Here is a 13,359-nt window from a genome sequence, read left to right on the forward strand (position 1 = left end):
GTTGGCCCTTTCTCGAACTTGTAGCTCAGTCACTTCATTACTATCCAACCACTTGAAAAACTTACAGTATGGTAAGCCCTAATGATTTTAGAAAAATTATTAGAAATAATTGAACTGTACTGGAAATTAAAAATTATATATTAAAAGATGGTCGTGGCATCTAATTAGTGTGGTTACCTGGGTATTGTATTTTGAACACCCCAAAAATGGTCGTCTGGGATTTTTTGTAGTTGTAGACCATTTCAAAGTGGCTTCAAGCTCGCAGAAGCACAATGTTTGACCCAAAATACGTTCGAGAAAAGATGAAGAAGATATTGATGAGGATGATAATGACATTCTAAGATGAACCCCCATAAAACAATGTAATGACTTCTTGGATAATAACAATGCCAAACCACCCTCAAACAAAATCCAACCAATCCAATATGATAATAACAACCCCACAACAAAAACCCACAAACAATAACCCAACCATAATTATATAGCTTAAATAAGAATAAAACTCGAAACAGAACCATCTCGGGAGAAAGTGTAGAGATGCATAAAACAATCAAATGTCAATCTAAATATGAAAACAATCCCACCACATCTCAATTGTTTCAACATTCTAAGCATGTCTAGCTAGTGTATCTGCCACTTCATTACCTAGCCTATTAACAACTAAAATCAGCAACTTCATAACTTCAAAAAACAGAACACCAATTCTTGAAGATGATACTGCGGAATGTTGAAGGTCTTCTATTAATAGCAAACAATCACACTTTCAACAATAATCCTCTTTATTCCCATATATTTATGTTGTAACGATATTCAATTTTTATAAAAAAATCAAGATCAATTCAACAATCGAATATTATATAAAATAATGTCATAGTCAATCCCAGCAACCAAAAACATTAATCAAAGTAAACACAGTTCATTAGGACAATGCCAAACCACCCTAAAACAAAACCCAGAAAAGATAACACAACCCCCCAATCAATCATAAACACACAACAAGCAAACAATAACCCAACCATAATCCAACCCACGGCATATAACCCAACAAAAACCCACAAACAATAACCCAACCAGAATCATGAAATTGAAACCCACGGCATATAACCCAACAGAAACCTATAAACAGTAACCCAACCAGAATCACGAAATCGAAACCCACGGCATATAACCCAACAGAAACCAACAATCAATAACCTAACCAGAATCATGAAATCGAAACACACGACATATAACCCAACAGAAACCAACAATCAATAACCCAACCAGAATCATGAAATCAAAACCCACTTATATAACCCAACAGCAGCCCACGGCATATAACCAACAGAAACCCACGCACAGGTTTAAAATTGTAACCCAACAATTGTAATGAATCGAAGAAAACCTACTTAAAAGAACCTCACAGGCTTAACTGAGGGAGATAAGAGAGAGATTCACTACCTTCTTAGTCTTCGACGGGTCGAAAACGGAAACCGTGATAGGCAAGAACAGAGGTGACGACGTCAAAAATGGAGGTTTGGGCGAGAGGGAGGACGACGGATATATTAGGGTTAGGGTTTGAGAAATGTTAGGGTTAGGGTTTGAGAAATGTGGAGAAGATAGGTTACGGATGATAAGGTTGAGAAGAGAGGAAGATTTGGCCGATTAGGGTTGCGTGAGAAGAGATGGGGAGAAGAGGGGGAGAATTGGCCGATTAGGGTTACGGGAGAAGAGATGGGGAGAAGAGAGGGAGAAGTGGCCGATTAGGGTTACGGGAGAAGAGGGGGAGAAGTGGCCGATTAGGGTTACGGGAGAAGAGATGGGGGGAAGAGGGGGAGAGGTGGCCGATTAGGGTTACAGGAGAAGAGATGGGGAGAAGAGAGGGAAAAGTGTGGCCGATTAGAGAAGAGATGGGGAGAAGAGAGGGAGAAGTGTGGCCGATTAGGGTTACGGGGCTCGAGGGAGGGAGATGATAGAAGAGAGAGATGAGGGAAGATGGGGATGATGCCAACATTGAATGCGAGAGAGGAGAGAGATTTAGCCAAAATCAAAACGACACCGTTTTCATTATTATGCCACGTAGGCCACGAGGCCGTGGCGGGGTTACTCCCCGGGGGCATACAGACTTTTCCAAACCTTTTGCCTGTAGCTTTTCTAGTTGTGGCATGAGGTTTGCACATAAGCATGTTAGAGATAATCATGAAAAGACAAGGAACCATGTTTATACACTTGTAAGCATCTTGTGCTTTCATCTAGATAAACATTCTTTTGGGACAAGGTTTGAAAATAACATTTATGGTCAGGATTGTTACTATTTTTGGTTCAGGGGGATTTTGAAGAATTAGACGAGAGATATCAATCCAGGCTTAAGGGTGGGTGAAAGAGGAAGTACCCAACGGTAGAAATGCTGATTCGGAAGAGTTTCACTCCACCGATTGACTCGGAAGAGGGATCTGACTACCTTTCTTGGTTGCTCGCTCAGACGACTGAGGATTAGCAATGAGTCGGGCACTTTTCACACGATGTGGATTGGATTCTACCACTATAAATATATAGGAGTTCGGTATATATATCAAGCTCGTTAGGAATGATGTGTATAGTTTTTTAGCATCTTTGTATAATGAGGTTCGTTCCATCAAATATTGCAAGTTAGTGTGTCCTTAGGTTCTCCAATGCTCTTCATTCACACCATTATTACTAAATTAGTGTAGATATACCTTCGTTTGTTGGGCCGAACCTTTTGTAATATTTTTTATTTTTTTTAAATTTTAAATTTTGTTCCTTTTGGGCCGTGGGTTTCGGTAGGCAACTAGTTAAGTGTTTCGACGTGAACTTGTTCGTGGAGGATTTTTGATGTTGGGCTTCAGATAAATTTAAGAAGAGAAATAATGTTGCATAAAAATCATTTTCCATTTTTGGAGGGGTTGTTGGAGGTAAAATTACATGCTCTAAATTATGGAAAGAGGAGTGGGGTTTGGATTGGATGGGATAGATTTGGAAAGTTATTGTGGACAAGTGTATCGCCTATGTGTTACAAGTTTCTTAAATTAAAAAGAAGAGTAATGGGTTTTATGTAAAAACGAGTTTCAACCCGTTTTCGTTAGGTTTTCGTTGTTTTCAGCTTCCGCCCCCCCTCCCCCCCGGGCTTCATCTCTCTCACTCTCTCGCCGAAACCTAGCTTACTGCCGATCAAAGTGTCGTCTTCATCCTCGTGCCGTCATCTCTGTTTTGTGGCTCTGTCTTTATCCTCGTCTCACTGTCTCTTCTCTCTCTCTGTCTCACGCCGAAACCCTAGCCTCCTCTGCCGATCAAAGCGTCGTTTTTATCCTCGTGTCGTCGTTTTCATCCACGGGTATGTATTATTTTCTTTGTTTGTTTTTTTCTCTCTTTGTTGATTTTGGGTATGTTTGAGGAGTAGTTTTTATGGGTTAGATCTGTAATGTTTTTATGAGTATGTTGGTTTTCTCCGTTGTAAATACTTCTTTTTGGTTCGTAACTCAACAATATATTTCTTGATTTTTGAATCTGTTGTAAATGTTTCATTGGATAGGCAAAACTTGGGTCTCACCGTCAGTGAGATATGCAGTTGTTTCCATGATTTATTTGGCCATTCCACCTTTATCACCTAGCCTGCGAGGTAAGATTTAGATGGGATCGTTTTTTTCTTTTTCTTTTTATTATTTATTTTGGAAATAAATGCAGAACCATGTCACTTCTAAATCTCAAGATTACATGGATGGAAGATTGCAATTGTTCCATATCATCCTTAGTGATTTGAAATGAGTCTGTTCCAATCCTGAACAGGACAAGTTTTTCTGTTAAATAGGTTTTTATGGTCCTGAAAGAGTCAGTAGTGGTCTTTGCATGTTTTAGCCCTGAATTTTTATCTAGGACTTGTGCTTGGGGATTTGTTTTTTCTTAACAGTCGTGACAGCGATTAACGTTGTGATTGTAGGGTACGTTATGTTTTCAGATTAAACCTACGAAGATTATTTCAATGTTTTCTTTCCCAGTTCGGAAATCTACTTGATTGAACTGAGCTTAGCCTTCACTGTATAGTTCTGAAATCTCCTACATCCCTTCATCAGGTGCAAGTCTGCTTTGTAGAGGTGTATAGAGTTAGTTATTGGTCTTAAGCTAGTCGATTACATGAAATACAAGTACATAATTGGCTGTTTAGTTGGCTGTTCACTTTGTTGGCCCCATCATGTTTGAGTTTCCAAAGGCTTCGATAAGTTTAGTTTCAACCATTCTATATTCCCTGCGAGTGCACGTGTTCTATTCTAAAGTTCTGACCAATATAAAGATTGTGATGGTACTAGTTGATGGCCATAAAAACCAGATCATTTTCTCTTAATAGCTCTTGTAGGACTTGTTTTTATGGCATTTGGCCCATGTTAAGAAACGAGAACTTGTAGTTTCACCTGAACCAGGACAGACTTGGGCCATTTTTTACTCTTTGTTTTAGGGGCTTTCTTATTTTACCTTTATTCTGATTCAGGATGAAATATGCTTGTAATCCCTTTAAATTATTAAAATTAACTGTCACCAGCTATTGCCGATTGTTATATAGAACTCTTTGTTGGATTGTGTCATGTCACTTATTTGTCATGCCTAGACCGAATGTGCTATTTGTTATTTCCTAGTAGTTTGAGTATGCAGTGTGTCAATTTTGATAGTTTGAGATACAAGATGTAAAACATAATAATTTAAGATGAAAGCAGCTTTAACCCTTTAATTTATACAAAATAATAATAATAATAATAATTTAAACCGATTTTTAGTCAAAAGGAGTTGTTCGAATCAGCAGCTATGCTATTACTAAGACCCATATTGTACAATGCAGATGCTATATATATCTCTTTCTGATAGAGAAGCTAGCTTGACCCTAAAAGGTACGTTTTAAATAATCTTTTTGAGCCTTTCTTTCATAAGACTTAAAGTGCATAAAATTGTTATTTTTTGCAATTATTTAGTTGTACGAGATTAATTGACCCATAAAATAGTTTAGGGTAATGAATTAAACGAGACATATCATGTTGGAATTTAGGAACCCAATTAAATTTGAGGATATGAAAATGCTTCTGTATCAATTTTTGATTGGAGGGTGTAAAATGGACTTTTACACTGCTCCCTGTTTTAAGATTAATAATATATATAGAGAGAGAGAAAGAAAAGAAAAGAAAAATAAAATACTAAGGTAAACGGGTAAAACAACATTGGCAGAATAAACACCAGCATTCATCATAATTGGCCCCCTAATATCGCCAAGCCAAATGTCATGCTTAATTCTTCCATCAAACATCATGTTCATGTTAAGTCAGATTTTTCAAGATCGAATCCTTTGTTTAGATTTTGTGTCGAACTTTAAAATTAAGGAGAGGTAGAAACTATTTTGCAACCACTCAGCTGGACATGATTTGCTTAATATGTCACCACGAAAGTGGAAGATCCCATGGAGAGTGGGTTTTAGAGCTCGTTTGGTTATACAGTTTAGATAAAATGAGATAAAATATTTTGTTGAAAATGAAATAAAATATTATTATAATATAATTTTTTAATATTAATTTTATTTTAAAATTTTATAAAGTTGAATTATTTATTATATTTTATATAAAAATTTAAAAAATTATAATAATAAGATAGAATGAAATAATTTAAATTTAAAGAAACAAATGAGGCCTTAGTTGTCATTGCCTTATTAATTTACCTTTTTTTAAAATGGGCCAGATCCTTCTTTTGCTGATGCGTCGAGATATAATGGTGTTAGCTTGGGCCCAGAGGTACTTCCCCATCTAAGTTTATAGACTCGAAAGCCGAATAACCAAACAAAACCCGAGAGGAGCTCGATCGAGCTGAAGCACTAGGGTTCTTCCCCTTGCTTCGCTTGATAAAAGTATCTATCTGCACAGCCGCCGCGCTTCTCCTTTCTCGCTTGATTGGAGTGATAGATAGAAAGAGAGATGGAGGAGATTGGAGAGATGGAAAAGCCGATATTTAGAGACATTAGGCGTTATTTCTGTGATTTTTGCGGCATCTGCAGGTCCAAGAAGTCCCTTATTACCTCTCACATCCTCGCTCATCACCAGGTCTTCCCTCTCTCACTCTCTCGCTAATACGTGCTTATTTATGTTTTTCGTTTTGTACTTAGTTTTTGTTCTCCTGTGGTTCAGGAAGAGATGGGAGAGATTGAAGTTGATGGGGAAGAGAAAATAAAGGGAAATAAATCTAATGCTTGCTCAGAATGTGGTGCAGCTTTCAGTAAACCCGCGTATCTGAAGCAACACATGCAAAGTCATTCACTTGAGGTATTTTTGGAATATTTTTCTTTTTTTATGCTATTTTTCTCGTTGTGGTTCAATTAACCTATTCTCGCTTTAGATTTGCTTGCTCGAATTTATTCTGTGTTGGGTTTGGTTTGGTCGGTTATATGAGCTTAAGTGATTCAGGAATCTCTCGCTGGCTGAATAACCATTTTTGTAATTGATTGTTTGGTATTCTTTACTGGAGCTCTTCATGTATATCGTATTAATTCAATGGATAAAATATTTAATCGGCATGATTTGTGTGTGTGTGTGTGTGTGTAATGATGTTTTCCATGAGTTGGATGACCTTAAGAGAGTACGAACTTACTTGTCCAAATGTTTCTCAAAAGCAAAAAACGAAACCTGATAGGATGAAAGAATTTTAATTTTTACTTTGATGATGGTGTTCCATTCTAAGAATCTAACACGTGATGGATTTTGTTCCAATTTGATCTCAATTGTAGGCCACAATTTCTCATTTCCTCTTTTTCTGTTTTGGGTAGAGAACTCAATTCATTTGAATATTTCACTAATCAGTAGGCAGAAATAACCTCAAGTGTCAAAATATGGGTTTTATGAGTGGTGGGGTGGAACGTCTGAAGACACTGCTGAGATGCTACTGCTTTCTTTCTTAACTATCAATTTCATCTGTGGCCGTCTGCACCTTGTTAATGGCATATATTTAGTTTCCATGTCAATTAAAGATGCATTATTTTGCAGGAATAGTTACGTATATGTTAAAGTGTGAAGCATTGGATCCCATACAAAGAACTCCAAAATGCGCGAGGCTTCATCTTCTGACTTGAGTGGACTAGTATCAGGTGGGAGACCTCCTGAGAAGCTCCTTCAAGCAAGCCTCATTCACATGGTGTTTTCAAGTTGAGGTTTGAAGGCTTCTTGTTCATGTACATCTAGATATATTGGTCAGTTATCCTCGAGCTCTTAACAAATGTATGGTACTTTTGATTTGGGTGCAGAGGCCGTATACTTGTCCAGTTGATGATTGCCATTCCAGTTACAGAAGAAAGGACCACTTGACTCGTCATCTTCTTCAGCACCAAGGTAAACTATTTAAGTGTCCAATCGAGAGATGCAGCCTTGAATTTTCATTCCAGGGCAACATGAAAAGGCACATGAAAGAATTCCATAGCGAGGATTGCTCTTCCCCTCAAGCTGAATGCCAGAAGCAGTATATCTGCCAGGAAATAGGTTGCGGAAAGGTTTTCAGATTTGCGTCAAAGCTGCAAAAGCATGAGGACTCCCATGGCAAGTTGCCCTGCTTTCCAGATTCCAACTCCTTTAAATGTGTCCGGATATTTCCCCATTGCTTTTTGTATGGCAGTGTGGATTATTTTCTGTAAATGAGAAAATAATTAGTCTTTCTTGATTTTAGATATTCGTTCAAATGATGGCAATCTCTGATGTATGCCTTTACTGCTGCAGTTAAACTAGACTCGGTGGAGGCATTCTGCTCCGAGCCTGGTTGTATGAATTATTTTGCAAACGATAAATGCCTTAAGGCTCACATCCAGTCCTGCCACCAACATATTACTTGTGAGATATGCGGCACCAGGCAGCTGAGAAAGAACTTTAAGCGACACCAGCGAACACATGAATCCGCAGGTTCATTGGAGAGAATCAAATGCAATTACAAGGGTTGTCTTCAAACTTTTTCAAATGTAAGCTGCTACACCATTGAGATTTTCCATTATAAGTTTATTTTCTAGCTTTTGAATTAATAGATACGAATAATTATATGGCTTTTTATTGATTTTTTTTATCGCGTATTTTTATATTTGTAGAAATCAAATCTCCGTCAGCACATGAAGGCCGTCCACCTTGAACTTAAACCTTTTGCCTGTAGCTTTTCTGGTTGTGGCATGAGGTTCGCACATAAGCATGTTAGAGATAATCATGAAAAGACAGGGAACCATGTTTATACACTTGTAAGCATCTTGTGCTTTCATCTAGATTAACATCCTTTTGCGACATGGTTTGAAAATAACATTTATGGTCGGGATTGTTACTGTTTTTGGTTCAGGGGGATTTTGAAGAATCAGACGAGAGATATCAATCCAGGCCTAAGGGTGGGCGAAAGAGGAAGTACCCAACGGTAGAAATGCTGATTCGGAAGAGGGTCACTCCACCGAGTCAATCGGAAGAGGGATCTGACTACCTTTCTTGGTTGCTCGCTCAGACGACTGAGGATTAGCAATGAGTCGGGCACTTTTCACACGATGTGGATTGGATTCTACCACTATAAATATATAGGAGTTCGGTATATATATCAAGCTCGTTAGGATTGATGTGTATAGCTTTTTAGCATCTTTGTATAATGAGGTTCGTTCTATCAAATACTGCAAGTTAGTGTGTCCTTAGGTTCTCCAATGCTCTTCATTCACAGCATTATTACAAAATTAGTGTAGATATACCTTTGTTTGTTGGACCGAACCTTTTGTAATTTTTTTTTTTTGGGCCGTGGCTTTCGATAGGCAACTAGTTAAAGGGTTTTGAAGTGAACTTGTTCATGGAGGATTTTTGATGTTGGGCTTCAGATAAATTTAAGAAGAGAAATAATGTTGCATAAAAATCATTTTCCATTTTCGGAGGGGTTGTTGGAGGTAAAATTACATGCTCTAAATCATGGAAAAATCTATTTATTATTTGTTTTATAATCTTTTTAACATTTCTTGATGTGGTATTAATGGATTGTTTAGAATTGGAAAGTGTTTTATCTCAATTTATCTTATTATTATAATTTTTTTAAATTTTTATACAAAATATAATAAATAATTTAATTTTTTTTAATTTTAATATAATGATAATATTAAAAAATAATATTTTATTTAATTTTTAACTTTTATTTAAAATTATCTCATCTATAAGTTTATAAATAAAATATAATAAATAATTATTAATTATTTAATACTATAATATAAGATGATTAGAGGATAATAATAAAATAGATGATGATAATCATTATTCTAAAAAGATTGTTCAAGAAAAAAACCTCGGTTTTGTTTTCAATTGCTGCGAAGTTGGGGTCCTATTAGGTCCGATCAATAGCTCATCCTCTACCTGTTCCTATTTTATTCGCTTCGTTCATCCGATCCGACTCGTTTATTTTGTTGTCGGATTTAAAACTAACCAAATCGGTTCATTTTGAGATGTGGAAGGCCTCCTCCTTCTCGCACTTTCAAATACACTCGGTTAGAGCACTCACAATAAATTTTGTTATATAAAATTTAAAGAAAAGTTGTCTAAAACTAGCATCCAACAGATGTTTCATTTTATTTCTATTTTACATTTGTGTATAGTATTGCCGTTAGATGTAGAAGCAATTGTACACAAATGTAAACATATTTTTATTTGTTTTTATCTCTTATTGTACTTTTTCTCTAAAATTAATCTCTCTTATTGTACTTTTTCTCTCATAAAATATTAAAAGATATAATATTAAAATGATATGAAGAAAAAATAGATAAGCTGATGTATGATATATTGTAAAAGTCAGTATGTAAAATAGAAAAAATGAGATTTGTTGACGTATTTTAAAGAATAGGATGAAACATCCATTGGAAGTGCTCTTAGTTCTCCATATCTTATGATGAAATACTTTTGAATTGTGCATTCCCTGATTAGCTCTACTTTCTTTATCCTCCGTTTGGTTGGTTAGAATGCAGTGGAAAAGGCACGAAATTTTTTAAATGTAATTTGTCTCTAGTTGTTTTCATTTTATATTTATGAGGAAAGAAACTCAGCTCCATTCGTCAACTGATGGAGTTTAGGCTTTATTTCCCTTTTGAAGTGTGGATCCTTGCTCGCTGAAATCGAATTTGTTCTGTTTGGTTGCTGAAAAAAAAATGTAAGAATCGGCGTCTTATCACTTATGTCCCTTCATCAAGTGGAATATATGTTTTATCGTATTTAGAGTAGCGGCAAACTTAGTATTTAACATTTTATTTTCAATCTTCTTTTCATTACATTTCTCAGTAAGCAAACGGATTCTCCTGTTCTGTGAAATTTGATTTATGTTGGTTTTAGTTTATCCTGCATCGTTTTTGTTATTTTTTTCTGCTCTTTTCCATTTCTATTTTGGATTTGCTACGCAGTTCTTGTCAAGAGGAATTTCATTTGTATTCAATTTATTGATCGTGAGGCATCTAACAGAGGACTACGCGGTAACAAGAGCTGCTATCTATAAGTTTTCTTTTTCTTTCTGAATTATTTTTTCTCATTTCAGTTATTAAAAGCTTGTAATTACTTCGTGTGTCATGAGATCCATTCTAGTTTCTAGTTACATGAAAACTGGTATGAGCTTTAGATTGTAATGTAGATGCCAACTACATGTTTTGTTGGAGCAGATTGTTGAACTCATCAGGCTCCATTTATCTGGTCACGTGCTTGGGGTTTTCTTGATGTGATGTTCAAAAACCATTCCATTTTTTTTTTTTTGAGAGAGAGAGAGAGATCTGCCTTAATGGTTTTATTTTGGAATCAGAGCACTTAAAAAGCAGCAGAAAATTTAGGTTTTATGCACCATTTTGAAGCTAGTAAACACCATTTTGAATCACCTTTATGTTACTCTTCAGCTATCGCATCCCAATAAAAACAGAACGAATCAGATCTTTATGTAACTCTCGGTTTTGTCCTCAGCAATGTGGCAGCAGTCTTCCAATTTTCTGTGGGAAATCTTTTGGGGTGTCTTTTGTTTGGTTTCCTCATCTGTGATTGTATGCAACAATCAGATGTACTCTGTGTCCTCATCTACGATCATATCCTTGTGATTATAGCAGGAGTATCCTCATCTATAATCCTATTCTCATTAGGGGTACTACCTGCACCATACGGTGAGGGTAGAACCCCCCCGCCCCCATTGCATGGGGCAGATGGGAAAATTTTTTCCCGTCTCCCGCCCCCGCACATCGGGGGCGGGGTACAGTGTGGGCAATCTGTCCGCCCCCCGCACCCCCTTCAAGTATTTTCTAGGCCAAAAATGGATTAGAGCAATTTCTAGGCCATTTTGGACCCATAAACCTCAGCAATGGACCAAAAATGGCCCACAAAATTGTATTTTTGGCCCAAAAAAAGCTTCTAGGCCATTTTCATTTTTTAGCCCATAAAATTATAAGTAAAAAGAAAAAAAAAATTAAAAACCAGATTAAAAAAAAAGTGTTATGAATGGTAATTAATTTTATGGCTAATAAAAGTTACTAGTCTAAGAGTCTAATACGTAATAAACTAATAATAATAACTAAGCTATTACAAAATTGAAAGGCTAAATAATTACAAAATTACAAACATAAAAGTGTCTAAGAGACATTGTATCAATATTACAAATCATTGAATACAAAATATGAACAAATAATTAAAAATTAAATATTCTAAAGAGGCTTGTCAGCTGTGGCTTGTCTTTGAGTCAAGGGGTGTGATAGTTGGGGTGGCCCGGGCTTGAGCACATTTTTATGTTGCAGAGGTGCTAGATGTCTCATGTGTTACTACAAAAATTAATATTAAAATTAATAACGATGAAATGGAAATGAATATAAATAAATTAAAATAATAAAATAAAAAACAATTACCAGGTGGTCCAAATCCAGACTGATCACCACCCTCATCAGTCTTCTTAAAATCTAAAATATCCGGAACATGAATATCCTTTCCTATCGTCCAACTCTGTGTGCATATCAATGCCTCTATAGTTGTAGGAGACAATGAACTACAGAAATGATCCAATATACGACCTCCGGTACTAAAGGCTGACTCTGAGGTAACGGTGCTAATAGGGATGACCAAAATACAGCGGGCAATCTCAGAAATGATGGGATATTTCTTTGAGGCATTCTTCCACCATCCTAATATATCGAAATTATCATCATCATCTTGGACCATATCTATTGACAAATAGTTGTCTAACTCAGAAATGACCTCCGTAGATTGATGGACTAGTATGGGATTCTGTGCGAGGGTCTTAGTCCACGACATTCTGCGCTTCTTTGTAGGAGGCTCGATCACGGTGTCTATAGAAGGCGTTGGGGTCGGTGTATGTGTCTTCGATATAGTACCACCCTTAATTACATCAAACTCATCATACAATTTTTTCAGAGTATCTTGGGCCAATTCACCAATAAGTTCAATCCATACCTGATCGTGAACAAGTCCCAACCCATATAACAAGCCTTAAACTTTCAGACGAGGATCAAGAATAACAGTCACATATAAGAAAATATTCATTCTAGTCAAATCTCTCAAATATTTGTCATATTTTAGCATCATGGTCACTGTCATCCCCCTCATCTTTTCATTGGAACCCCTATGCATATCTTCTAATTCTTCTTTTACCCTATATATTTGTTGACAAAACCCATGAGATGTAGGGTACAAAGAACCAGATATATTCAATGTGACATCATAAAATAATCCAAGAAAATCAATGAAAGTAGAAACTACCACCCAATCATCATCATTAGACTTTCATGATCCCCTGTACTTATCAAAGTATTTGACATATTGGATGTCTTCATCCCCAATAATTGAAAGGCTGCCTTATATTTTTGGGCCGCCTCTAACATCAAGAAGGTTGAGTTCCATCTGGTAGGAACATCAGTACAAAGACCCTTCTTCAATGTTATGCCCGCAGCCTTTGCAGCAACTTTGAATTTCTCCAATCTAGAAGGAGAAGACCTCACCCATTTCATAGCCATTCTAACTCGTGCAACCGAGTCATCAACATCTTTCAACCCCTCAATCACAATTAAATTTAAAATATGTACAACACATATAATATGCAAATATTCACCACCCAAGAATGTCTTATTTGTATTTTTAAGATAATTTTTTAGATATCCCAAGGCGACATCATTAGATGACGCATTATCAACTGACACAAACAAAATCTTTTCCAACTCCCACTCCTTTATTGCGGCCTCTAAGACCTTCCCAATCGTCTCACCTTTATGATCATTTATTTGACAAAATTTAATAATCTTTTTATGTAGAACCCAATCAACATCAACAAAATGCACAGTCAACGACATGTAATTCATATTTTAGATAGAAGTCCAAGTATCGGTAG

At 36.3% G+C, this 13,359-nt stretch overlaps 1 protein-coding gene and 1 long non-coding RNA gene across 2 annotated transcripts; both read left to right on the top strand.

Moving 5' to 3' along the window:
• Nucleotides 1-3,036: 3,036 nt before the first annotated feature.
• On the top strand, nt 3,037-5,463 carry LOC122308291. Its single transcript, XR_006241973.1, has 3 exons — nt 3,037-3,331; nt 3,530-3,616; nt 4,826-5,463. It is a non-coding gene; the product is annotated as an uncharacterized LOC122308291 (long non-coding RNA).
• A 314-nt stretch (nt 5,464-5,777) lies between these two features.
• On the top strand, nt 5,778-8,874 carry LOC122308290 (transcription factor IIIA-like). The gene is made up of 6 exons (XM_043121535.1): nt 5,778-6,068; nt 6,153-6,287; nt 7,262-7,550; nt 7,728-7,963; nt 8,087-8,230; nt 8,326-8,874. Exons 1-6 carry the CDS (start codon nt 5,943-5,945, stop codon nt 8,494-8,496), a joined length of 1,101 nt encoding a protein of 366 aa, XP_042977469.1. The 5' UTR covers nt 5,778-5,942; the 3' UTR covers nt 8,497-8,874.
• The last annotated feature ends 4,485 nt before the right edge of the window (nt 8,875-13,359 follow it).

The sequence above is a fragment of the Carya illinoinensis genome, chromosome 4, assembly GCF_018687715.1.
Source record: "Carya illinoinensis cultivar Pawnee chromosome 4, C.illinoinensisPawnee_v1, whole genome shotgun sequence".
NCBI classification, from domain to species: Eukaryota; Viridiplantae; Streptophyta; class Magnoliopsida; order Fagales; family Juglandaceae; genus Carya; species Carya illinoinensis.